The sequence below is a fragment of the Xenopus laevis genome, chromosome 7L, assembly GCF_017654675.1.
Source record: "Xenopus laevis strain J_2021 chromosome 7L, Xenopus_laevis_v10.1, whole genome shotgun sequence".
Taxonomy (NCBI): Eukaryota; Metazoa; Chordata; class Amphibia; order Anura; family Pipidae; genus Xenopus; species Xenopus laevis.
Window position 1 is genome coordinate 11161093 of NC_054383.1, and position 27799 is coordinate 11188891.

The window sequence follows — 27799 nt, forward strand, 5'->3', positions numbered from 1 at the left end:
TGATTTAGCACTTTCTCATGTTATTAGATCTGATTGGCTTGACACTATGAGTCCACACGCATTATACAATAAAGGCAAACGTCTCCATTATCTTCCATAGCCATCAAGAAACTCCCGTCTCCTCATCCTATAAAGGCTCTGGCGTGTCAGCACTTTCCCTTCCAAGTTCCCAGAGCTTGTTATGGGGCTGTTCGTTCAAGGGCAATCGTTCAAGTGTGAAAATCTCGGTACATCAGAAAGTCACTTAGAGAAGACCAAAGCACTTGCCTTTAACAGCATAAGAAACATGGGGAAACCTACACCAAATAAGGATAAATCATTCTGTTCCATCCCAAATGCGGCTCCAAAGAGCTTTATTTCCACCAACAGCTTGTAACGTTGAACTTTAACACCAGAAACCTTTAACTTTATTCCTTTATGAATAAGCACATACGTGGGAAGGGATGGTTTCCACTGGCTCATCAATGTGACACTTACTTGCTACCAATAATGGCTGGTGCCCAGAGGTAACTATCATGAAATGACAATTAAAGATAAGTGTCGTCATCATACTGAAATAAGACGTTTTCTAAATATAGCCAATTAAATATTCTAAACCGTTTCTGAAATATTCAAGTTACTCTTCATTACCCCCCTTCTCAGCATCTGCCTCTCTTCATGCAGGAGTTGGCATTCTGATTTTAAATGACAGGTAAAACCAATATATCTTCTGGGGGGGGGGCTCCTTTTGCCTAGAAGATGTATTAGAGCTCACTCTATTAAAATAACCAGACATCATGTCTCTCTACATGCAGAATTTGTGCAAAAAAGGCAGTTATTTTGTTAAATTTTGTATTTACTGGAATCAGTTATTTGAGTGAGCTCTAATACATCTGCTATTAAAGGAAGCCCACCTATAAGATATATTGGATCTAACTGTCAATGAATATCTGACACCCAACTGCTGCATGAAGACAGAATGAAGAGAAACAGATACTGAGAGAGGAATAGTGAAGATAAGCTTGATTATTTCAGAAACGATAGCTAATTTTTGATTGTATTTAGAAAGTTTCTTATTTCAGTATGATGACGCTTATATTAAATTTTCATTTTCGCAATAGTTCCAATTTAAGTGCTGTAAAGTGCTTTGGTGAGAAATGCTGGGATAGTTGGCTTTTAGAATAGATCCATTCAGAACCCTCTAAACAGATTAGGCTATTCCAGAATCTCAGATTAATCATTTAGCGTCAAGATTGTGAGAGTGGAAAATAATGTCATGCAGGTTTCTGGATCTTGAATTGTTTTTTCTGAAGGAGGACCAATAATCTGGAAGTAGCTATCAACAAGTACAGAATACTTTTTTTTTGTTTTGTTTTAAAGGAGATCTTAAGCTTAGCTAAAGAAATAGCTAGAAATATTGTACATTATGGTTTCGGACTGGCCCGGGAAAAACCCTGCCAGGCCAGACCCCCTCTCCCCAAATTGGGATTCCACCAAGCCAAGCGCTCCTACAAGTGAGCACACAGAGTGACGCGTCACAGTAGGGGGCAGGCGGGGAGGCTGGACCTGGACAGCGGTCCCGGTGGGCTCCGGGCCCCCCAGTCCGACCCTGAACCACAGCCCTTTAGCAGTAAAGATCTGCGTCTCCAAAGATGCCCCAGTAGCTCCCCATCTTCTTTTCTGCTGATTCACTGCACATGCTCTGTGCTGCTGTCACTTACTGAGCTTAGGGACCCACTCACAATATACAGTACACATAGAATAGAAATGTCACAATATAAGGCTGATTAGTAATTAATATAGATAATTACTACATGGCAATTAATACAGTGCAATTAGCATCAGAATTTAATAATCAGCAAACCTGTAGCATCAGCTTATATTACAGGGGAAGCTCATTTTCTGCTGGATAATTAGTGACGAGCCCTAAGCTTAGCTTCTCAACAGCCAATCAGAGCCCACTGAGCATGTGAGTGTCACAGACACTTTCCAAGATGGTGACCCCCTGTGACAAGTTTGAAGTCCTGGATCATTGCTGCTATTGACAAGCTCAAACTTTAGGCTGGTGCAATAAGTTCACTATATATAATATGGCATTTTTAAACATATTTATTTTTATGGTTATTTCTCCTTTAAACAATGTATAGTAAAACCAGAGGCCCAGCAGAAAAGGCCAGGGCTTCATTCTTTATAGTCATTTTCCCTTTTCAACTCTCCTTTAGTTTAATTCTCTGTTCTCTTGTTGTCTTCTCTTCTCCCATTGTTCTTTATGTTACTTTTTAATTGTTTAATTTTCTCTTTTCACCTCTCCCTTTATCATATTTCCCCATGCTCTTCTCCTTTTTCCATTTAGTCCCTCCTCCTTCCCTCATATTCTTATCTTCTATCAAATTACAATAGGAGGAGTTACCATGGTACAGACATAGAAGGCCAAATGAACAAAAATGCCCAATAACGAGTCAGGCCACCGGGGCTTTTCCAGGTATCCGGGTGGGCCAGTCCAGCAGTTGCCTCACAGCAGCCCAAGGTATTTCTTGAGATCATTTGCTCAAGGGCTGAAAACTGTTTGATCAGTGAGATGTTTTCAATGACACAAGAACATGTCCCAAGTTGTATTATACTGTATGTCCTTGGAAATTGGCTTGACTTCACAATATACACCAAACAAAAGAGGGACAGTCTGGAACGAGGGGAAGGTTTAACTATTGCTGCATTTTCAGATACTTGTAAATGTTAATAGGAAGGGAAAGACAAAGTCCAGAATTATCCTTAAAGAACCCAGTCCCTTTGCCCATTCAGTACCGACTGTGGTAGAGGCTATAATAGATAAGAAGGATATCCCTGCACATAAAGATACAGTATTTTACCTACTCTACTTGTCACTGGAACTAAAGTAGACGTTCCAAGCTGTGAGCTTCAAGAGCTGACGGTGTTTTCTGCACTTGGATTTAAAGTAAGAGATGTACAGCCGGCCTGCTCCTTCATTATCTATTCTAGCCATGTAACAATGCAGTTTGCACTATACGGATGATACATTGGTGGAAAGACAGAAATGTGTTCTGTGCAGCCAATACGATGAGGATGGGTAAATCCTTGATCAGTGGTTTATAATGACACGTGATTCTCTCTCCAGCACAGGCCTTATCACCTTTACTGTACAATTAATACCTTTACTGACACCTGTACTGTCCAATTAATATGAGCAAAATAACTATTTCAGCCATTCTGGTTAAGCAGACCCTTCATTCACTCCATCAGAGCCAATAAGAATTATCCCTGGTCTCGTTATACACAACAACCAATCGGATGTGTGCTTTTATCATTAAAACTGCACTAATTCAGTGAATGGCAAGTGCTGATTGGTTACTAAAGGATACAGGAACTGGCCACAGTTTTTATCTGTATCAAGATAAACTTTCGGATGCAACATGCAATATTTGCCTTTACCTGAGATTGAGCGTTGACGTTAGCACCGTTGGTAACCAGCACTCGTACTACTTCTGTTTGTCCGGCCAAGGACGCTATGTGGAGGGCGGTGTTTCCTTTCTGAAAGTAAAATGTTCATATTGAATGAATGCAATACGTCTTGATATTATAGCTGAAGTGTTTGTCTTTAAGCCACAGCACTGAATGACCTTCCAACTAATATGGCAGTAAGTACAGGGCTCCCCTGCAAATTGCATCCCTGGGGATCCCTAGTTTGGTGTTACCCATGTGCCCTTCACCCACCCCCACCCCCCCATGTATGCTTTACTTATGCACTTTCCACTTTACCCCAAAATCGGGAAAAAATTAGCTCTACCATCTGTAGCCTGATGCTTCCATTTGGGAGTGCACCATTTGAAACAGGGCCCCACACTGATATATACATATACGGGTATGGGACCTGTTATCCAGAATGCTCGGGACCTGGGTTTTTCCGGATAACTGATCTTTCCATAACTTGGATATTCATACCTTAATTCTACTAGAAAATCATGTAAACATCAAATAAACCCAATAAGATGGTTTTGCTTCCAATAATGATTAATTATATCTTAGTTGAGATCAAGTACAAGCTACTGTTTTATTATTAAAAATAAAATTATTTTAAATATTTGGATTATTTGGATAAAATGGAGTCTATGGGAGATGGCCTTTCTGTAATTTGGAACTTTCTGGATAATGGGTTTCCGGATAACAGATCCCATACCTGTATATAGAGGCTTAAGAAACATACTCATGTATCAATCAGTGCCTTACCTTTGTTGACGCATCCACATCAGCCCCTCTCTGTATAAGTTCCGAAACAATTTCTACATGGCCTTCTTTAGAAGTCAAATGAAGAGCGTTCAGCCCATTCTGAAACACAGCAGAAAGAGAAATCTCTAAATGGCAATCATGATTCTTATATTATTTTCATGTCTCCATTTTTGTACTGTACCACATTATAGGGAGAAATAGGGAACAAATCAAAAAACCGGAGAGCACTGACCTGGTTGCAGATATTGATGTCCACACCATTTTTTAAATAGTCAAGGGCTTTTTCTAGGTTGCCGGATCTGGCAGCTCTTAAGTAACTTGCGTTTGTGTCAGTCTGCAAAACAGAAAAAATCTATATATAAAGGCTGTACATGACTTTCACATAAGGAAAGCTTGATTTGGATTAAATAAGCAAATTCTCGGCACAGAACACATAAACAACACAATACCCTAGTAAAATGCAGGTTTTTTTTGGAACAACAGAAAAAGCAGGCAAAACTATCTGATCAATGGCACATCACTAGTTGTCCAAGAGAACAGCAGTTGAAGGCAGGGGGTCATAACATCCATGGACTGTGACTGTTGGATAACAGGTATAGTAGGGAGAGATGGTGCCTATAGTAACAGTGGGATAATAGTCTCTGGGAAGGGAGTGTGACTGTGGGATAGCAGGTATAGTAGGGAGAGATGGTGTCTATAGTAACAGTGGGATAATAGTCTCTGGGAAGGGAGTGTGACTGTGGGATAGCAGGTATAGTAGGGAGAGATGGTGCCTATAGTAACAGTGGGATAATAGTCTCTTGGAAGGGAGTGTGACTGTGGGATAGCAGGTATAGTAGGGAGAGATGGTGCCTATAGTAACATTGGGATAATAGTCTCTGGGAAGGGAGTGTGACTGTGGGATGGCAGGTATAGTAGGGAGAGATGGTGTCTATAGTAACAGTGGGATAATAGTCTCTGGGAAGGGAGTGTGACTGTGGGATAGCAGGTATAGTAGGGAGAGATGGTGCCTATAGTAACAGTGGGATAATAGTCTCTGGGAAGGGAGTGTGACTGTGGGATAGCAGGTATAGTAGGGAGAGATGGTGCCTATAGTAACAGTGGAATAATAGTCTCTGGGAAGGGAGTGTGACTGTGGGATAGCAGGTATAGTAGGGAGAGATGGTGCCTATAGTAACAGTGGGATAATAGTCTCTTGGAAGGGAGTGTGACTGTGGGATAGCAGGTATAGTAGGGAGAGATGGTGTCTATAGTAACAGTAGATAATAGTCTCTGGGAAGGGAGTGTGACTGTGGGATAGCAGGTATAGTAGGGAGAGATGGTGTCTATAGTAACAGTGGATAATAGTCTCTGGGAAGGGAGTGTGACTGTGGGATAGCAGGTATAGTAGGGAGAGATGGTGTCTATAGTAACAGTGGATAATAGTCTCTGGGAAGGGAGTGTGACTGTGGGATAGCAGGTATAGTAGGGAGAGATGGTGTCTATAGTAACAGTGGATAATAGTCTCTGGGAAGGGAGTGTGACTGTGGGATAGCAGGTATAGTAGGGAGAGATGGTGCCTATAGTAACACCTGACCAGTTATAGATTTTTTTAGGTGCCCTAGCATTAACAGCATAAGTGTAAAAGTATCCTTCCTTTAGTATCTGTGATATGATGAGTCAAATTTCCTTTGTCTTTTCACTCTAGTCGCTATTAAGTATGCATAGCAGCTAACCAATCACAAGCCTGACTGTCCACTTCCTATAAAACTCCAGTTCGACTCTGCCCCTCTGCTCCTCCTATCTGCTGTAATGACAAGCAAACTGCAGGAATGTGCTGCTTGTACCCCTAAACCCCATCTTATTGAACTACAGCACATGCCGAACTAGAATAGATCAGCCCAATAGCCGCCGTTATTGCTTGGGACAAAGCATGTTGTTGCATTACACAGATACAACCTACCAGAGGGTACAGCAAATGCAGTATTTGAAGGTCAATCCACATGGCTACTATAAATACAGCTGGATTATAGCCTTACTACTTATAGTTACGATTTTAAAAAACCCAGAGTAGTCTCAGTATGTCAGTAATGCACATGCACACCATCTGTGACATCAATATAGTTTTTGGGGCCCTATAGCTAGACTGAATAAGGCCCCTCCAAATCTTGGAAGCAATGATTTATTCTGCGTGCACAAATACTGAACTTGTACATCAATCAGGTTACCCACTGCCATTATTATGAAGCCCTATATCCCGATGGTTTCAATAAACGGTAAAGGGTAAGAATTCCTAAATACTCTAAAATAAAAATAATGTTTCTTTGGGTTTTTGCTTCCCCTTGAATTATTCCAACAATGTTTTCTAGTTATTAGCATGGCTAAATGGAGCCAAGCATGTTTATATTTCTTCCATATATTGCACCCAAGTGCACAAAAGGAATATGCTAACACATGCTTGAGAAAAAAAAATCAGGGGGTAGAGTTTAATTTTTACAAAAACATCATCACATGAACATTAGGACAATGCAGCTACTCAATGTAGTATGGTACTTAACAGCGTGGAAGCAATAAAAACAGACCTGCACATAAATTTGCTCCTTGCTCCCATATCTATATGCCTAGCTGAATATTTATATTATTCATACATAATATATATCCTGCTTTAATTCCCACCCATTTACAAGTGAACCAGATTTTTGTGTTTTTTTCAGAGCAAAGCTCCTGCCCTGTTGCACCAGCAGATGGAGATAGAGAGCTATTTGTCTTCATTTAAAGGGATTTTCTGAAGGCGGCACTTGGACACGTAGCAGAACTGACAGTGCAGAGTGAATGTGCTTTGCTACATGTTGTGTTTGTAGCTGTATATTGTGAAGCCACATATGAAGCAGGTACATAGAGAAATGGAAACCTGGCAGTGGGTATAATACTTATCAGTACGGATGCACCGAATCCAGGCTTTGGTTGGTGATTCTGCCTTTATCAACAGGATTTGGCCGAATTGCTGAATCCTTCGTGAAAGAGTTGTCTGAATACCTAACCGAATCTGAATCCTAATTTGCATATGGCAGGAAGGGAAATCACATTTTTGCCATAAAAAGTAAAAAATGTTTTTCCACTTTTTCTCTTCCCGTCTCCATCATTTACATATGCAAATTAACAGGCCCGGGCTGGCGATCTGTGGGTTCTGGCAAGTGCCAGAGGGGCTGCTGTAAATTGCCATTGACAGTCACTATTTATTGGGCTGGTGGGAGGCTGTTTGGGCCTTTGTGTACTTGAAATGCCAGGGCCTATTTTGCATCCCAGTCCAGACCTGCAAATTAGGATCAGATTCCTGTCTCTCTCCCTCCCTCTCTCTCCCTCTCCCTGTCCTTCCCTCCCTGTCTCTCTCTCCTTCCCTGTCTCTCTCTCCCTATTTCTCTCTCCGGTTTCTCTCTCTCTCTCCCTGTATCTCTCTCTCTCTCCCTCCTGTATCTATCTCCCTTTCTCTCTCCTTCTCTGTCTCTCTGTCTCTGTCTCTCTCTCTCCCCGTTTCTCTCTCTCCCTGTCTCTCTCTCCTTCTCTGTCTCTCTCTCTCTCCTTCCCTGTCTCTCTCCCTTTCTCTCTCTCTCCTCTGTCTCTCTCTCTCCTTCTCTGTCTCTATCTCCTTCTTTGTCTCTCTCTCTCCCTGTCTCTCTCTCCTTCCCTGTCTTTCCTCCCTGTCTCTCTCTCCCTGTCTCTCTCTCCTTCCCTGTCTCTCTCCCTTTCTCTCTCTCTCTCCCTGTTTCTCTCTCTCTCCCTGTTTCTCTCTCTCTCTCCCTCTCTCTCTCTCTCTCCTTCTCTGTCTCTCTCTCTCCTTCGTCTCTCTCTCTCTCTCTCTCTCTCTCCCTGTTTCTCTCTCTCCCTGTCTCTCTCTCCTTCCCTGTCTTTCCCTCCCTGTCTCTCTCTCTCTCCCTGTCTCTCTCTCCCTGTCTCTCTCTCTCTCCTTCCCTGTCTTTCCCTCCCTGTCTCTCTCCCTCCCTGTATCTCTCTCCCTGTCTCTCCCTCCCTGTCTCTATCTCCCTGTTTCTCTCTCTCTTTGTCTCTCTTCTTCCCTGTCTCTCTCTCTCTCTCTCCTTCCCTGTCTCTCTCTCTCCTTCCCTGTCTCTCTCTCTCCTTCCCTGTCTCTCTCTCTCTTTCTAAGAGAGGGAAACTGTCTGCATTCTGGAAAGGAATATTGGACATCTAAAGTCACTGCACTGTACTGACTCAAGGTGAGCTTAAGAATTGGCAAAAAGCTGGAATCTTTAATTATTCCCATCCGGTGGGTACAAGCATATGTACATAGAAAATCAGTTCCATTTTAATAAGTCCACTATCGCCTCCCTTAGCCCTCCTGTTGTTCATTACAGGATAACAAAACCTTAAAAATAAGTGAATGTAAAATGAATGAGGGGGCTATTTTTGCAATGTACATTCATAATTTTTTTTATTTCAAGATAATAAGGAATACCTGTACATTCATATGAATGAATTTTGTTACAACAGCGCCACCTGCTGGTCAATTTCCCACCAGTCTGACCACCAAGTAGTCAAGGAAGTTGTCAGGAGAAAGAAAGAGGCTGCTCTGATGTTCTTATGGTTAGGGAAAAAAAGTAGAAACCTTTCTCAAAGCTGGGGGTAGTGGCACTTGTATTCCAACAACAGCTGCTGGGCCACAGGTTTTATGATAAATGGGCCCTGCAATGTATGTTTGTGGCCCTGGGCCCGGTAAAAGATGTCCCTGGATTTGTCCTTTAACCCTGATATTACACTAGTTCTCAGCAGGGAATCCGAGCAAAAAACAGCAGTTTGGCTGATTCATGGCTACTTTAAGACTGACCAATGATTATTTGTTTGGGACAAAAGTCCATTAAACTCATCTATCAGTGTAACCGTTCCGACTCAGTATCCTAATGAAAACGATTTGTTGTACTTTAACTTTAGCACCGACATTAAAATCCGAAATGGCTGCATGATGAAACAGCACAACGGATGAACCGATTCTCAGCATCTTTCCCATTGGTCTTGATGATTTATTGAGCATGTTTTAATGAAAGGGGGTGTTCACCTTCCAAACCCTTTCATCAGTTTAGTTGTTTTCGGGACTTTTTTCAATCGCTTCTGCTTTTTTATCGTTTTTCCAAAAGTTTAAAGTTTAATGTTCGTATCTCTGTTTTTTCAGTCTGGTAACTCCGTGATCCAGGGGCAGACTCTAAACTGCTACAATTTTGCAACATTTAGTTGATACATTTCTCAGCAACATCTCTGGAGTATTAGCAACTATTGTATCAATTACAACAGTGGCCTTTAATGAAAATCAGGGATTCTGCTCAGCAGGGACAAAGATAAGGAATGTATCAATTAAGGAGGTTATTTACTAAACTCTGAATGCAAAAATTATTTATTTTGTATTTATTATTATTATTATTTATTTTCTATTTATTATTTTTTATAATATCGGACTATTAAAAAAAATAACGAATTTTTCAGAATTTATTAAACCCAGAGGATGGAAAAGTCAGAATCTGAAAATCCGGCATCTCAGACCTGTCGAGGTTGCATATAAGTCAATGGGAAAAGTCCCAATGATTTTTTGATGTGCGCTGGGTTTTTCAATACCCAGAAGTTTTCGGGCAAAATTTTGAGTTTTCGGGTGAAAAATCCAAAAAAATCTTGAAAATCGGACGATTTTTTCCCACAAACAAAATTTTCGGGAAAGTGTATTAATAAATAAGCCCAAAAAACCTGTGCGGATTTGGTCTGAGTTTTTTCCAGAAAATATTGAGATAAATTCGGATTTTGATAAATAACCCCCTAAATGTATCAATTTAGAACAGTTTACAGGGTCAGCAACCCCCACCCCCGCTCGAGCTGCTTTAAAAAGACATAAGAAGGTGAATAATGACACTTTACACTTTAATATTTGAAAAACGGCCGCACATAGAAAATAGTAAGTAAATGGAAAAAGTCTTTATTTCTGGTGAATAGTGATGGGTGAAAATATTCACCTGGCATAAACTCACGGCGAATTTCCGAGTTTCCCAGACGGCAAATAAATTTGCGAGTCACCCACGAAAATTAATCGATGAAAATTCGGCATCAATTGACGATTTCCAAAATTTCCAATTTCCAAAACGTTTGAATTGCTAGATTTTTTCGCGAAAACTTTCGAATTGTTCAATTTTTTTTGTGAAAACATTCTAATTGCTTGATTTTTTTAGTGAAAAGTTCGAATTGCACGATTTTTTTGTGAAAACGTTTGAATTTCATGATTTTTTCGTGAACTTTCCGGTTTCGCAATTTATTTTCGGGAAATTCAAAAATTTTTCAGAGAAGCGAAATGGGAGAAATTCACCCATCACTACTGGTGAACTGTCTGAAACCAACTGAACTGAAAAAAGTGTTGGAGGGTGAATGTATGATTTAACTGCTTTTCCTATTTTGGTTGTTTCCAGCTTCCAGCTGAAAATTCTGTCTGGTTGTCAGGGTCGCTGACCCCCAGAAAGCAAACAACAGATTGACTGTAAGGCTTCAACTGTATCAAATTCTCAGAAAGGTACATGCAAGGAGCTCCCATGCTTCCATGCAATACAGTAAGTAGCCGCCCCATGCACAAGGGCTGCACTGATACAGCAATTAACCCATACTATTACCTTTTCTAATGGAGTGTGAATACACATATTTAATATTAGAAAAAAAGGCTGAACATGAGATCTACAGGATTACCCACATATGTGTATGGCATGGAAGGGACCACTGTTTTACCAAAATGCAGACGCCATACTATCCCACACAATATACCCAAGATGCACCACCACTAGATGCCCCCATATATATATATATATATATATATAATGACCAATTCTAAGCAACGTTTCTGGTCTTATTTTTTTATCGTTTTTTTTTTAAATTATTTTCGTCTGACTCTTTCCAGCTTTCAAATGAGGGTCACTGACCCCATTTATAAAACAAATGCTCTATAAGGCTACAACTGTAGCCTACAACTGTATTGTTATTGCTACTTTTTATTACTCATCTTTCTATTCAGCCCCTCTCCTATTCATATTCCAGTCTCTTATTCAAATCAGTGCACGGTTTCTATGGTAATTTGAAGCCTAGCAACCAGATGGCGGAAACTGCAAACTGGAGAGCTGCTGAATAAAAAGCTAAATAAGTCAAAAACCACGAATAACAAAAAATGAAAACCAATTGCACATTGTCTTGGAATATCACTCTCCACATCATACTAAATGTTAATTAACTATTTCCTTTAAATAGTCCTTCCTATGTTCCCATGGCAATTTATGAAAACTACTTTTGGTTTAACTGGTGCCTCCTGTGGGTGCTAAAATGGTGCTAATGTGGGTTATAAATGGGCATTTACATGAGAAGCTCACAGAACCCCTCACACACTGATATATATTAATAGATCTCCGGATTCCTAAGCGAATACTATGCCGGCCTGGAATTCCTGTGGCTTATAGCAGCTCCTGCCTCTCCCCCGTCCATCTGATCTGCTGCTAACAGTCACTCAAGGGCTCATTTACTAAACTGAGGTAAATTGCTAGCACACACACACACACATGGAAATCTGGCTTTTAAAGTTGTTTTTACTCTGCAGCTGTCCTGTCTGGAATTTAAACTGTTAGTCTGTTGCCAGGGTCGCACTGACCTTCCAGGAGAGACATAATGTACCCCCTACTGTAAATGATAAGGATATTAGAAGTCACTGAGGGGTTGTTCTGTGACCATATAAAGGCACAAGGCTGCAGGCTGAGTTATACAGGGAACTCTGAGTATTACTCATGTATTATAAGGAATAATGTACCCCCTACTGTAAATGATAAGGATATTAGAAGTCACTGAGGGGTTGTTCTGTGACCATATAAAGGCACAAGGCTGCAGGCTGAGTTATACAGGGACCTCTGAGTATCACTCATGTATTATAAGGGATAATGTACCCCCTACTGTAAATGATAAGGATATTAGAAGTCACTGAGGGGTTGTTCTGTGACCATATAAAGGCACAAGGCTGCAGGCTGAGTTATACAGGGAACTCTGAGTATTACTCATGTATTATAAGGAATAATGTACCCCCTACTGTAAATGATAAGGATATTAGAAGTCACTGAGGGGTTGTTCTGTGACCATATAAAGGCACAAGGCTGCAGGCTGAGTTATACAGGGAACTCTGAGTATTACTCATGTATTATAAGGAATAATGTACCCCCTACTGTAAATGATAAGGATATTAGAAGTCACTGAGGGGTTGTTCTGTGACCATATAAAGGCACAAGGCTGCAGGCTGAGTTATACAGGGAACTCTGAGTATCACTCTTGTATTATAAGGGATAATGTACCCCCTACTGTAAATGATAAGGATATTAGAAGTCACTGAGGGGTTGTTCTGTGACCATATAAATGCACAAGGCTGCAGGCTGAGTTATACAGGGACCTCTGAGTATCACTCATGTATTATAAGGGATAATGTACCCCCTACTGTAAATGATAAGGATATTAGAAGGCACTGAGGGGTTCTGTGACCATATAAAGGCACAAGGCTGCAGGCTGAGTTATACAGGGAACTCTGAGTATCACTCATGTATTATAAGGGATTATGTACCCCCTACTGTAAATGATAAGGATATTAGACGTCACGTCACTGAAGCGTTCTATGACCATATAAAGGCACAAGGCTACAAAACAAGTGCTTTTATACATATAATGGAACTCCATGCATACCAGCCCACATTTGTGACATCACTGAGTACCAATAAGACATCAGCAAAAAGCATTTACAAAAGTATATTTTATATATTATATATCCTAAAATATGTGTAAGGAGTCTGTGCATATTGATTCTCCAGCAGGAACAGTAACACTGAGCTGAAACTTATGAATCACCAGATGTTGCAGGACTACAACTCCCGGCACCCTCTGATACGTCAAGGGTTATTTGCTAAAATCCAAATTTAGCCCAAAATTTATTTAAAAAAAAAAAAACACAACCAAACTCCAATGCCAGATTTTATCTTATTTATTAATAAAAAAAAAACTCGATAACTTAATAAAATCAAGTGAAAACCCGAATCTCTCTTTTTTCCTGAATTGCTATTCTTTTTCCCTGAAAATCCAGTAGGATTTACGAGCTAAACCCAGACCACAGAAACTTCAAATTCAGATAGGTGTCTCTCCCATTGACTTATAAAGGACCTCGACAGATCAGAGGATTTTCGGATTCGGTCTTTTTGCAGCATCGGGGTATATTTTTATTCTAAACACTTTTTTCAATGAGGAGAAAATAGCTTGGATTCTGGCTTTTTGCAGTTTCTGGGTATATTAAATCTGGAAAAATGTGAGTTTTTTTTCCTCTAAAAATTCAAGTTTTCTAGTGAAAAAATTTGGATTTTTATAAATAGCCCGTAATCCAGGTTGTGAAAGCAAGCTAGGAGATGCTCATGTCAGATGCTCATAGGGATCTGCTACGCAGGCATTTCTAGCTGGGACAACCTACTGGCACATTTTCTGCATGTCACATAAGTACATGGTGGGCGGTTAATGCAGGAGGGATATTTGACATAAGAAACACATGCTTGGCAAAGTCCTGCTGGAAACGGAGTATTGTACCTGTGCCAGATGCAGCAAAGATGCACAATAATGACTTCACTGCATCTGGTATAAGTACCTATGCCAGGAGTCCACTCCATCCCTGTTGCTTATATAAATGACACCCCCTACCTGCTGCTTATATAAATGACACCCCCTACCTGCTGCTTATATAAATGATACCCCCTACCTGCTGCTTATATAAATGATATCCCCCTGCTCCAGGCACCCATTTGGTGCAGGAAAACAATGGGGTGAGTCTTATACCTGGGTACCAAAGCCCTCGGAAGAACAGTAAATCTTATTTCTAGTGCAAGTAGGACTTATGGTTGCTATGGGTTACTGCTATCATGCACATTTGCACCAATGTGGTCAATCAGCCCGTGTATATTTCAACATATTTGTAATACATATACGAGGGAGCTGCCATACTTATTGCTCTGACAGGCAGATATCTGTAAAAACAGTATAAACTAATCCTCCACTTGTTTTAAAGGAATTGTTCAGTATAAAAATAAAAACTGGGTAAATAGATAGCCTGTGCAAAATAAAATATGTTTCTAATATAGTTAGTTGGCCAAAAATGTAATGTATAAAGGCTGGAGTGACTGGATGTGTAACATAATAGCCAGAACACTACTTCCTGCTTTTCAGCTCTCTTGGTTTCTACTGATTGGTTATCAGGCAGTAACCAATCAGTGACTTGAGGGGGCCACATGTGTCATATCTGTTGCTTTTGAATCTGAGCTGAATGCTGAGGATCAATTGCAAACTCACTGAACAGTTATGTCCCATGTGGGCCCCCTTCAAGTCACTCATTAACTCAGAGTTAGAGAGCTGAAAAGCAGGAAGTAGTGTTCTGGCTATTATGTTAGACATCCAGTCACTCCAGTCTTTATACATTACATTTTGGCTAACTAACTATATTAGAAACATTTTTATATTTTGCACAGTCTGTATATTTACCCAGTTTTTATTTTTACACTGAACTGTTCCTTTAAAGAGTAACCAAAAGCAGGACAATGGTTGGCTTATATGACTTTACAGATATTATTTATAAGACTACAACTCCCAGAATATACTGTATAATCCCGGCTGTTGGTGGAAATTGAGATTTGTAGTTCAAGAACAGTTGGAAGCTACACACTTGAAAGCACCGATATAATGAGACTCTCTTGCCTTACTATACACACCACAGTTACAGCCCATTTTTCTGACGCACGCTCCTTCTCCGAAATTAGATAAATCCATGAAATTTCTTTACTTGCCCACTTCCTATGTGTGACTGACTGTGTGTGGCCCCACAAAGAGTTAAGGGCCAAGCCCCTGTCTAACGACAGCTCTGCCCTGACATAATGTAGAGACTGTTGCAGAAAAACACCTTATAACTCTAACAAACAAGCTGCACCTTCCATATATATATATATATACACTTTATGCAATAGGAATGGCCAACACATACAAACAACACGGTACCTAAGGGATATTCGCCTCCATCTCTCAGTCCCCCATGTAAAACCATCTCAGCATAGAGTCCGAATGAGGACTGACAAACCAGAGGAAGCCACCATAAATCCCCCCTATTGTTCCCAAAATGTGGCATGCACAGTGTCAGCACAATCCTAAATCCCCAATTGGGCTCCATCGCATAAACATGATGGAGCAGTAAAAAATTATATTGTGTTTATTATTGGAATTACTTAATGTACTGCCCTGCAGCTCTATGATGTGTGATTTCAACAGTTATCTGGTTGCTAGGGGTACACTTATCCTAGAAACTAGGCTTTGCTTTACCTTACACATTCAGAGCTTTATAGAGATTATTCATTCCTTACATCAGTCCCTGCCCCAGTGGAGCTTACAGTCTCACTAGAATTGACAATAAGGGGGTTATTTATTTAAGTCCGAATGCCAAAAACTCGAAAAATAAAAATCACGTTTTTTTTCACTATAAAATCTGAATTTTTAGTGAAAAAAAAACCTTACATTTTTCAGGATTTATTATACCCCGAGGATGGAAAAAATTAGTATCCAAAAATCCAGCTGCCAAGGTTGTAGTCAGTGGGAGAAGTCAAGAAGATATCCTGATCTGTATCCAAAGATTTTGTAGTTCTCCGGCAAAAATCCAAAAAAAAAAATCTGAAAAAATTTGTACAATTTGAAATTTCGTTCGATTTGCGCTATTTTTTTAAAAAAATGTTCCCGCACAGGAATTTTTTGGAAAAATGTATTGATAAATTAGGGGAAATAACCTGTGGGGATCTGGTAGTATTATGTTTCAGAAAATGAGATAAATTTGGATTTTGATAAATAACTCCCTTTGTGTCAATTGTCTAAAAAATTCATACCAGGGTCAAATTTTATCAGGATCCAATGAATGTATGTTTTAGTGTGTTGGAGGAAATTAAACTACCTGGACATGGGGGAGAATAAATTGCGGTAAATGCTAAGAACACAGCAGCCAATGCTTCACTTGTAGCCACCAGGAAGTAGAATCTGACTCCTCCCATACTTAGTAAATAAAGCCCCTTTGCCATTACTGCTTTAATTTTAAAAGGACCCTTTAAAGTGATGCGCTCAATCAGTGCTGATCCGGAATGACTGTGAGAGGTACAGGGTACAGAACAGGCACAGATATATATCAGCGTGCAAAGACGTAACGCAGCGCAAGTGTTGAAATGACATTTGGCTTCACCCCTACATTCTTACATAAATGTGCGGCAAGAACATAAATGGGATCAGATATCCCGGGATGGTGTCAGTGCACATACGTGTTGCTCCGTGCAAGGACTCACGGCACATGTTCCATTTAGTATAGAACTAAGGGCACGCTTGCACTTCATCTGTCTGCTGAGCGTGACAAAAATGTTTTACGTGGTTCCATTTAACCCCCAGACATTCGACATTAAAGGATATTGGCTACTCGTTGAGTCAAAAAAAAAGTGATTATTAAAATTTATTACGCAAATATATTTGCTCAGTTAATAACCATGGGAGGTGAGCGAGCTGTTGTGCATACATTTATGCACAGTTTATATATAGCAGAAACATTAATGGGGTCATTTACCACTGGAAGTGCAGCTGAATTCATGCAAATTTCCCCATAGCCAAGTGCATGGAAAACACGATTTATTAGGGATGCACCAAATCCAGAATTTGGTTTGGGATTTGGCCAGAATTCCTCAGTTTTCTGCAATAATTGGCCAAATCTGAGTGCCAGGCCAAAATCACGTGACTTAAAATCACGTGACTTTTCGTCGCACAAACAAGGAAATAAAATAAAAGCATGATTCCCTTCTACCCTTTTGAGCCCTAATTTGCGGATTTGGGTTCCGATTTGGTTCGGGATTTGGACAAATTTTTCATGAAGGGTTCAGGATTCGACCGAATCCCAAAATAGTGGATTTAATGCATCCCCACTAGGGTTGCCATCCATCCAGATTCCACCCAGACAGCCCAGTTTTCGGAAGGCCGGCCAGGGTGAAAAGTTCCTGCCTGGATTTCCAAATGAGGAAATCCAGACAGGACATTGAAGTGAATGACACCCCGCCTCCCCACATCACCCACCCCAACCCCTACGTCACTATCCAGCTCCCCTAGGTCATTGACCTGCCCTCTGCATGTTTTCGACAAGAAAAAAAGTGGCAACCCTTATCCCTACTATTTCTTAAAGCTAAACGCATCAAAATGCACTCCTTTCACATCCGTATAGTTGTTACCAGTGTCAGACTGGGGGCCCAGGGCCTACTGCTTCAGGGGCCCCACACACACCTCCAGGGCCCAAACTGCAAATACACCTCAGGCACCCAGCCCCCCTCCGACACCCCCATGCTTACCTTTCTCCTGATCATGGCCGTGACTATAGCAGGTCTGGGCTAGGGGCCCACCGGGTTTTATTCCTTGTGTCCCACTGTCCAACCCTGGTTGTTATCTATATGGTTTACAGTTTCCATAATGATCTGCATCAATAGGAGCTTGTGTCTAAAGAATCAGTTGCACACATCACTCAAACACCGAACACCAGAACCCAACACGCTTGTAACCCTATAGAGCAATTTGACCAGCCTAGTAACATACACACTGCTGCTACAATACACAATCACTGCAGTGATATATACAATACCCTGAGACAGAAGTGCACTGGGAAACATCAAACATAAACAGCCATGAACTGATTCCCTGACTCCCTACCAGAGGTCCCGGACTACTCACATATCACTGGGAACAATATAAAGTGCAGCACAGAAACCATCACAGGCAATGACCAAGGGCTCAGAGTAAAACAAGAAAGAAATAAGGGCAGACACACGCTGCTATTTCTGGAGATTAGTCGCCCAGCGACAAATCACTTCTTCTTAGGGCGACTAATCTCCCCTAACTGCCTTCCCGCCGGCTAGAATGTAAATCGCCCAGGGATGGCACTTGGATCGCTTCCAAAGTTGCCTCATACTTCGGGCAACTTCGGAAAACGAAGCGTTCCGAGTGCCATGCCGCCGGTGATTTACATTCTAGCCGGCGGGAAAGCAGTTTGGGGAGATTAGTCGCCCTATGAATAAGTGATTTGTTCCTGGGCGACTAATCTCCCGAAATAGCAGCATGTGTCTCTGCCCTTAGAGAGTGTTCTGGCTACTATATTGGACCCCCCAAGTTTGGCTGTGATGAAGAGAAATGCTAGAAAGAAGAGTTATGCCCACACAACATTAATAAGGATATGGATACCAATATTTGCATTCCCAACGAAGACATGCTGCATTCTCAGCTGCACTTTCTGTTATTGCCAGAACACATTTGCTGCAGGTATTATCGCTGCACTTTATCTACATACAGTAAGTCCTGCGAGTAAGTATACAGCCTGCAGTCACTATACTGTACATGCTGAAAAACACATTTTTTCTTTTGCACCAAGACCTTAAAACTGCCTTAAAAAGCTCTACGTACAATAAAGATCTTAGATAAGATTCAAATTATAACGAATATTACATTGAAAATACAAACGTTTGTTCTTACATATGCGGCTTTTTTTCCTGGTTCTCCCTTGTAATTAAGCCCCAAGCATCTCTTGTTGGTGCCGATATGAACATACTCTACATAGGAAACGTCTACTACAGCCCAACATGAAATGCAGTAAATCTTAGGCGTATCTGCTTTAGTAACACAGATCCGCACTTACGTATGCCACGAGAATCGAAAAAACGCCATTCAGCAGAGAAAATGACCTTGGATCTCGTATCCTCTCCCGCGACCCAGTAACATAATTCTACACTTACATTTGTAACACACAGGATACAATAACCAGGTCAGAACCAAAACATTTATATTTCAACTGGACTGTGGGAAGTATAAAGGCCTGTTCATTATTTACCCAACTGACCTTCAGACTGTAAGTAACATTTCCTTCTTCCTAGAATACACTAAATTTGGATTATTTAGATAAAATGGAGTCTATGGGAGGGGAACTTACCGTAATTTGGAGCTTTCTGGATAACGGGTTTCAGGATAACGCATCCCATACCTGTACTAATTTTGAGTTCCCCCACTTATTTTAAAAGATATTTTATTGTGCACCTGACCCTAATGAAATTAGGGGCACACTCTTGAAGAAGGGCTGGGGCCCCAGTCTAAAGGTGGCCATACACGGGCAGATAAAGCTGCCGATATCGGTCGTTTGGACCGATTTGACAGCTTATCTGCCCATGTATGGGGGCTTCCGACGGGTCTTCCCGATCGATATCTGGCCACGATATCGATCGGGAAGGTTGGATTTTTACCCGACCGACCCGTCGGAGCCGCTTGGCGCATCGTAATTCGATCGTTCGGCCATACGGCCGAACGTTCGAATTACCCCCGATATAGCCACGCAGTTTAGTGGCATATCGGGGAAAGATCCGCTTGTTTGGCGATGTCGCCAAACGAGCGGATCTTGGAGTCTATGGCCACCTTTAGAGTCAAAAAGCAATGTAACTATGGGATGTAAGATCTGCATCTCCTAAGAAGGCACTGAACAAAAAGACATTCCTGATACAAAAACTAATAATTTCTAATAATTGTAACGCAACATAATATTCCCTTTCTGATTCATTAACATTTGCTCCTGTAAGGTCCCCTGACTTTGGACCCTCTACTCAGCCTGTTTATATTTATTTCATTTCTCTGCTTAAATGTTATTGCTCATGTCTCTGGGTGAGATCAGAGTCACTATTCGAGGCCCAGAACAAACTGGACGTTACATGTACCCTGGGAACAAGGAGAAGGCAGAGGCCGCTGCACTGCTGCCTGTAGAAACCCCTAACTCTTTCACTACACAGAAGATACACACACATGCTGGTGCTCTAGTGCAGCAATTACACAATCATGAATCCTTACTTGATCCGAGAGGCAATCTCCATCGTGCACAGCCATTCTCTGGGGCTAACAATGAAAGGTGATAGCGTTCTTGTTCAACACTGCCGACTCTGCATCCCAATTAAAGGCAAAGTAAATCCTTTTTCCGGCACAAGGTTACAATGTGATAATAATAATAAATCCAGAAGGGGTTTCAGCAGGAACCGGAGAGCCTGGAACTCCACCAGGAGACTTAGGAACAACACAGAGCAGGAGTGTGAGGAGGATTCCCGGGCCACTTACCATATTTGTAAGCCCCAGTCATTGTGTGTATATGTAACCATGATATGCAGCATACCAAAAATAGCAGCCGAATCAGCTGGCAGCCTCCCTCCGCTCTCATGGAGAGACTTGGGGACAGGCTTTTGTCAATTTGCTTATCAGCTTTCTTCCAGGGTAAGGCGCCTGCTCTGCACAAAGCTTCCCATGCAAACAAATGCCAGCACTTCGGCTGCAGCAGAGCCAGCAGAGAGTAAAATAATACTATGAGATTGATTTCTAAAGGGGAACTATGCCATCTGTGTTCTGTATGGTCCCACATGTCTATTGTTTACAAACACTGCTCTGCCACCCCAAATATATATATATTTATTTAGTTTTCAAAGTAAAAGTGCATATAAACACATCTAACACATACATACTATTTGCTACATTTACATGCAGAAGGCCATATTTCTCTGCTGTAGGGTGGCCCTCAGTATTTAGTATACAACAGCTTTTTATATTGGCTTGCATTCAATATTACAGCTTGTCATAACACATGCTCATATTCTGATGACAGAAACACAGTGGATAATGTAACCCCACATTATTTCCAAGGATATTAGTCACTGAGGGGTTGTTCTGTGACCATATAAAGGCACAAGGCTGCAGGCTGAGTTATACAGGGAACTCTGAATATCACTCATGTATTCTAAGGGATAATGTACCCCCTACTGTAAATGATAAGGATATTAGAAGTCATTGAGGGGGTTCTGTGAACATATAAAGGCACAAGGCTGCAGGCTGAGTTATACAGGGAACTCTGAGTATCACTCATGTATTCTAAGGGATAATGTACCCCCTACTGTAAATGATAAGGATATTAGAAGTCACTGAGGGGTTTATTACCATATAAAGGCACAAGGCTGTAGGCTGAGTTATACAGGGAACTCTGAGTATCACTCATGTATTATAAGGGATAATGTACCCCCTACTGTAAATGATAAGGATATTAGAAGTCACTGAGGGGTTCTGTGACCATATAAAGGCACAAGGCTGCAGGCTGAGTTATACAGGGAACTCTGAGTATCACTCATGTATAATAAGGATAATGTACCCCCTACTGTAAATGATAAGGATATTAGAAGTCACTGAGGGGTTGTTCTGTGACCATATAAAGACACAAGGCTGCAGGCTGAGTTATACAGGGAACTCTGAGTATCACTCATGTATTATGAGGGATAATGTACCCCCTACTGTAAATGATAAGGATATTAGAAGTCACTGAGGGGTTGTTCTGTGACCATATAAAGGCACAAGGCTGCAGGCTGAGTTATACAGGGAACTCTGAGTATCACTCATGTATTCTAAGGGATAATGTACCCCCTACTGTAAATGATAAGGATATTAGAAGTCACTGAGGGGTTTATTACCATATAAAGGCACAAGGCTGTAGGCTGAGTTATACAGGGAACTCTGAGTATCACTCATGTATTATAAGGGATAATGTACCACCTACTGTAAATGATAAGGATATTAGAAGTCACTGAGGGGTTGTTCTGTGACCATATAAAGACACAAGGCTGCAGGCTGAGTTATACAGGGAACTCTGAGTATCACTCATGTATTATGAGGGATAATGTACCCCCTACTGTAAATGATAAGGATATTAGAAGTCACTGAGGGGTTGTTCTGTGACCATATAAAGGCACAAGGCTGCAGGCTGAGTTATACAGGGAACTCTGAGTATCACTCATGTATTATAAGGGATAATGTACCCCCTACTGTAAGTGATAAGGATATTGGAAGTCACTGAGGGGTTGTTCTATGACCATATAAAGGCACAAGGCTGCAGGCTGAGTTATACAGGGAACTCTGAGTATCACTCATGTATTATAAGGAATAATGTACCCCCTACTGTAAATGATAAGGATATGAGGGATGTGCCTTTTTCATAAATATCCAGACAAATTGAAGTGCCTGATCAAACAAGACCCTTAAAATCACATAACTTAAGATCATGTGATTAGAGATACTGCCATTTATTTTGTTCAATGGGACTCCACACATTTTCATCTGCAAATAAGGAATCAAGTCCGCCAGAATTCCATATGGAAGATTCAGTATTCATCCTAATCCTGAAGATTTAGTGCATCCCTAATTAGAAGTCACTGTAAAGGCATATATTACTTGCAATATGATTTTAACTACAATAGGTAGGGGTGTCACTCCTTACAGTGAAAACGTTCATATAATACATCTTTTTAAATGAAAGACACATTTGTCACACTTACAGAGAATGTGCGACTCTGACACCTGTTTGACGACATTTAACTGTGAACTATTGACTGTGACACGTTCAGATGCTGCAGCTCAACACAAACACCGGAGCGTGAATATACCATACGGAATAGGAATGTCTGCCCTGAAATGTTCTAATCCATGAGAGGTCCCAACTGGAAAATACAGACGTCCCCATGGACAAAGATGCACAAAAATGAAGGCCATAAAAAACACAAACTATATTACTCTAAGGGGGTTATTTACTAAACTCTGTATGCAAAAATCCAGAATAATCTGTGATTCGTTTTATAAAATTGGACTTTTAAAAAATCACAAATTTATTAACACCGAGGATGGAATCTGAAAATCCGAATCTGAAGTCCAATGATTTTTTGATGTGCGCTGGGTTTCATGCAATACCCCGAAATTTTCTGAGTTTTCGGGTGAAAAAAGCCGAAAAAATTGTGAAAATCTGATTCTTTCCAGCAAAGCAAATTGTTGGGAAAATGTAACAATAAATAAGTGTAGAAAAACCTGAGCGGATTTGATCGGAGTTTGTAGCAGAAAATGTTGAGATAAAATTGGACTTTCATAAATAACCCCCTAAGTCACACTAAATGCAAATATTCTGATGTAAAAGCCGAATTGCTATTTAAGTCAATGGGAGAGGTCCAGGGATCAGTTTGGAGATGTTTGCAGCCAGGCCCGGATTTGTGGAAAGGCCACCTAGGCCCGGGCCTAGGGCGGCAGGATTTTAGGGGGGCGGCATGCTGCCCAACCGCACCCACATTGGTTCAAAACACTGGGAATGCACTGGAGATACAATAATTTTTTTAATTCCCTGTGCGCCAATCCCCATTGATGATGAAAATTTGCACGAATAAAGGGGAGGGGACAGGGGCGAAGAACGGCAGTGGGCCTAGGGGCGCCCACTATGTAAATCCGGCCCTGCTTGCAGCCTTCTTGACATTCAACTTTTTTTCTGAGAAAAAACTCACAAGACGTTAAGCTTTGGCCCTAAAAAGTTTAAAGTGATAATTTGATGATTTATAGACAATTTAAGCAATTTTGGCATTCCATCAGTTCACTGAATCTCACTGCAGACTCCCAAATGGTTATAGAAACTGCCAGAAATGACCAAACCTGGACTGTCTGGCTCAGCTCAGGCATCCACACAACTGATGGGAATGATATCTTTCATTGTCTGACAATTTGCATTAAGAAAGGGCTGTCTTAATGGAATAATGGACTTCCGTAATGGAATATATGCATTTTTCATAAACCAGAATCTCAACATGTAATTATGGAGAATATTACTATGACATTTCCGATCCCTGATGGAACCCATTATCCATACAGAATTGGATTGCAGAGATGGGAGTGGAAGAACTTGCACAAATCCCAGACCTCAACCGAAATAAACAAATATGGGATGAACTGGAAGCCAGATCTGATCCCCAACATCAGTGTCCAACCTCTTCCTTATGACTGGAAGCAAATCCCACCACTAACATTCCAACATCATTCTAGTGGGAACCTTCCCAGAGGTTCAGTATTGGAGCAAAGACAGGAGCAACTTCATATGGATCCCCTTGGTTTTGGAATGAGATGTTGGACAAGTAGGTGTCTAGATTCTTTTGGCCACATGCGGAGAAGAAATATCGTATAGGCACCAGTTATACACCAATACAAAGGGGAAACAATATAACAATAAACCCTACATTATGCTATGGCCTCATGCTCTGACGTCTGCTAAAAGTGAAGCCATTTACAATAACATTTTTATCTTTTCTGGGAAGGCATTAGAGACATGTTTGCTTCGTAAAATTGAGACCATTTCATTTATTATGGAAAACACATTCTCTTCTAATATCTCCATTAAGTGCATATGGCTAGTTACAGTCTTTACTGGCTTGTGATTATCCCACCCAGTATTTTCAGCTAATGTAACATTCTAAACACATTCCTCTCTTTATTGGATTAGTTTAATATGCTATTAGTATGGAAAATTAATCTCCTAACAGAATTAATGTGGATCTACCTAGAACCATTAATGGAACTGTATAATATCTTAGTCGGGGGGCCAATGGGACTCAGATTAAGAAGAAAGGGGCTTTATTTCAGATAAATAATCCAGTGATGATTCACATGCACCGAAGCTCCTCCAGGATTCAGTCTCTTACTCATCGCTGGGAAAGCTCCATAAACACTGCTAATTTTAGGCAGAAGCCTGTTACACTTCAGTTATGAGTGCAAATTGCAGTGCTCCTTGCAGAACCTCTGTTAGAAACCAGTAATTCATTCCTAGACGTTAAGGGTAAGACCACACTGGGCGATCTGGGGAGATTTGGTCGCCTGGTGACTAATCGTCTCGTCTTTGCGGCAACCAATCTCCCCAAACGCCTTCCTTCACTCTGCGCCGGCTAAAATGAAAAAACTCCGGCGCTAATCACACGCGGCGGTTCGTTTTCCGAAGTTGCCTCACAAGGAAACTTTGGGCGACTTCGGAAAACGAATCGCCGCGTGTGATTAGCGCCGGCGTTTTTTTTTTCGTTTTAGCCGGCGCAGAGTGAGGGAAGGCGTTTGGGGAGATTGGTTGCCGCAAAGACGAGGCGATTAGTCGCCAGGTGACCAAATCTCCCCAAAACGCCCAGTGTGGCCTTACCCTAAAGGTTTATTTTATCTGATTTTTTTTCTTTTAATGTTTATCCGGACACTCTGGAAACTGCTACCTAGTTGCTATTGCTTAATTAACCTAGCAACCAGGCAGCTGTTTGGAAGTCAGGATGAAAGATGAAACGCACAGGCTCTGGAATTAATATATAAGTAATACAAAAATTACAATATCATTTAATTCTCGCTGTTTTTTGGTTGCCAGGGTCAGTGACCCCTCCCCCACACACGCAACCAGATAGCATTTCCGTTGCAGGCTTGACGTTTCTTAGCATAGGTCCATCTATAACAGAATTGCAAATGTGATAAAATATACTATGGTGAGTAGTGATACCTTTTCTGGAAAAATAAAATACCAGCCTTCCTACTGTATCTCTCTTTACTCTTAATAACATTGTATCAGATTTACTAATTATGAGGGTGGTATAATAATTGCAATAAAAAGCTTGAACCAGCAGACTACTAATATTATATATGTTATCTGGAAAACTGTTATCAAAAAAGCTCTGAATTAGGGATGCACTGAATCCACTATTTTGGATTCGGCCAAACCCCTGAATCCTTTGCGAAAGATTCGACCGAATACCGAACTGAATGCTAATTTGCATATGCAAATTAGGGGTGTGAAGGGTAAAACAATTTTCACTTCCTTGTTTTGTGACCAAAAAAAGTCACGCAATTTCCTTCCCCACCTCTAATTTTCATATGCAAATTAGGATTCTGATTCGGTTTGACCTGGCAGAAGGATTGGGCCAAATCCGAATCCTTGCTATGACTTGCTGCAAAAAAGTCGCAGAGACAAAAAAGTCACCTATAGACTCTATATAGCTTGCTGCAAAAAAGTTGCTACGACAAAAATGTCACAGCAACAAAAATGTCGCCCATTAACTGCATTTCACAATTTTTTTGGCAGTTTCACACGGTCTATGAATAAATGTCTTGCCATATGAAACGCATTAGGCTCATTTGGTTTTAATGTTGTGAAATAAAGTTCTATTCGGCTTCGTTTGAGGCTTTCCCCTTGGAGTGCTTTCCTCGTTGAGTTCTTCTGAATTTCACTAGGTCTCCCATAGACTCATTTTAATCAAACCATTGAAATATTCAAAAATGATTTCCTGTTCCTCTGTAGTAATAATAACATAGTGTATTTAATTTGATCCCAACTAAGATATGATTAATGTGTATTGGTGGCAACATAATACTATTGTCTTTAATTAATGTTTAAATGGTTTTTTTTTAGTTAACTTACGGCATGAAGATCCAATTTACAGAATACCCCTTATCTAGAAAACTCCAGGTCCCAAGCATTCTGGATAACAGGTCCCACAGATATACTGTATACTGGGGAAATGTTAGAAGTTTCACTTATAAGCCTTCAGAAAAATCCAATATACATTGCACTGGAAGGAAGAGTTATTATTATTATTATTATTACTAACATGTATTTATATAGCGCCAACATATTGCGCAGCACTGTGAGTTATACTTTATCAATCCTCTCTGCTTTTATCATGATTTTAAACCAGGGCGGTTGCTGATGTTAACATTTTTAACCGAGACAATGAATTAGTATACGATGTATAAAACATTAGGATACAGTTCCGTTCATCTTCAAATGATATTGTATCTATGCAAGTCCTATTTAAAGGGGAAGCATCTTTGCTTAGGAATAAACCAATGGCATAAACAATTAGAAATAATTTAGTTCTCTGTATGAAATCCCTGACAGAGAATCATCATGAAAACAATCATTAAATAATCAAGTGCTGTTAATATTCGTATAGTCCCATAATAAACAAATGTTTCTTTTCCTGTAGAAAGCTTAAAAGTGAAAAAGTGATACCCCCATATATGAAACAATGTTGTGTATAAAACAGACGGGGCTGTTGGCTGTGTATATACAGATAGTTATGTTGTGTATATTGTGTATAAAGCACTGGCTGTAAATTGCAGTGGGATGTCAGTGGGGAAGCAATGAGTTCTGGAAGGAATTCTGCTTCTACCCTTCACTCCTTTAGAAAAACAACAGCCTCTAAAATAACAGGATCAGCAGTTCCATCTCCCTCTGGGGCTGATTCTATTCAGGTCATGGACCAAACGTTGTATAATCACGTGAGCAAGCAGAAAGCCTCATACAGCAGATGTACATGGACGGTGCTTGGCTTTGCATGTCTTAAGGTGGCCATACACGGAGAGATCCGCTCGTTTAGCGATGTCGTCAAACGAGCGGATCTCTCCCCGATATATCGGGCTGATCCAATCGTGAGCCCTAGGGCCCAACGATCGGATCCTTACGAATAGTAATGGGCAGTCGGATCGCGGGACCGCATCAACTAATAGAGGCGGCCGTGATCCAACGTGATTTTTCGTCCCATCCGATCGAGATCTGGCCGACTTTTCCCGCCAGCCCGTTGGAGGGCCCCATACACAGGCCAATAAGCTGCCGACACGGTCT

General features: G+C 40.8%; 1 protein-coding gene across 40 annotated transcripts in view; it reads right to left on the reverse strand.

The window, feature by feature from the left end:
• The window catches only part of LOC108696078 (ankyrin-3), a 360221-nt gene that overhangs the window by 139264 nt on the left and 193158 nt on the right, over positions 1-27799 (reverse strand). For 39 of the 40 annotated variants that reach the window (XM_018225102.2, XM_041570241.1, XM_041570240.1 and 36 more), the window contains 3 exons: positions 4454-4555; positions 4222-4320; positions 3427-3525 (listed from right to left, as the gene is read on the reverse strand). In XM_018225102.2, the coding sequence (XP_018080591.1) occupies positions 3427-3525; positions 4222-4320; positions 4454-4555 (300 nt within the window). Of the gene's footprint in view, positions 1-3426; positions 3526-4221; positions 4321-4453; positions 4556-20169; positions 20420-27799 lie in introns of those variants that run through there. The other variant, XM_041570230.1, reaches the window with a different exon arrangement.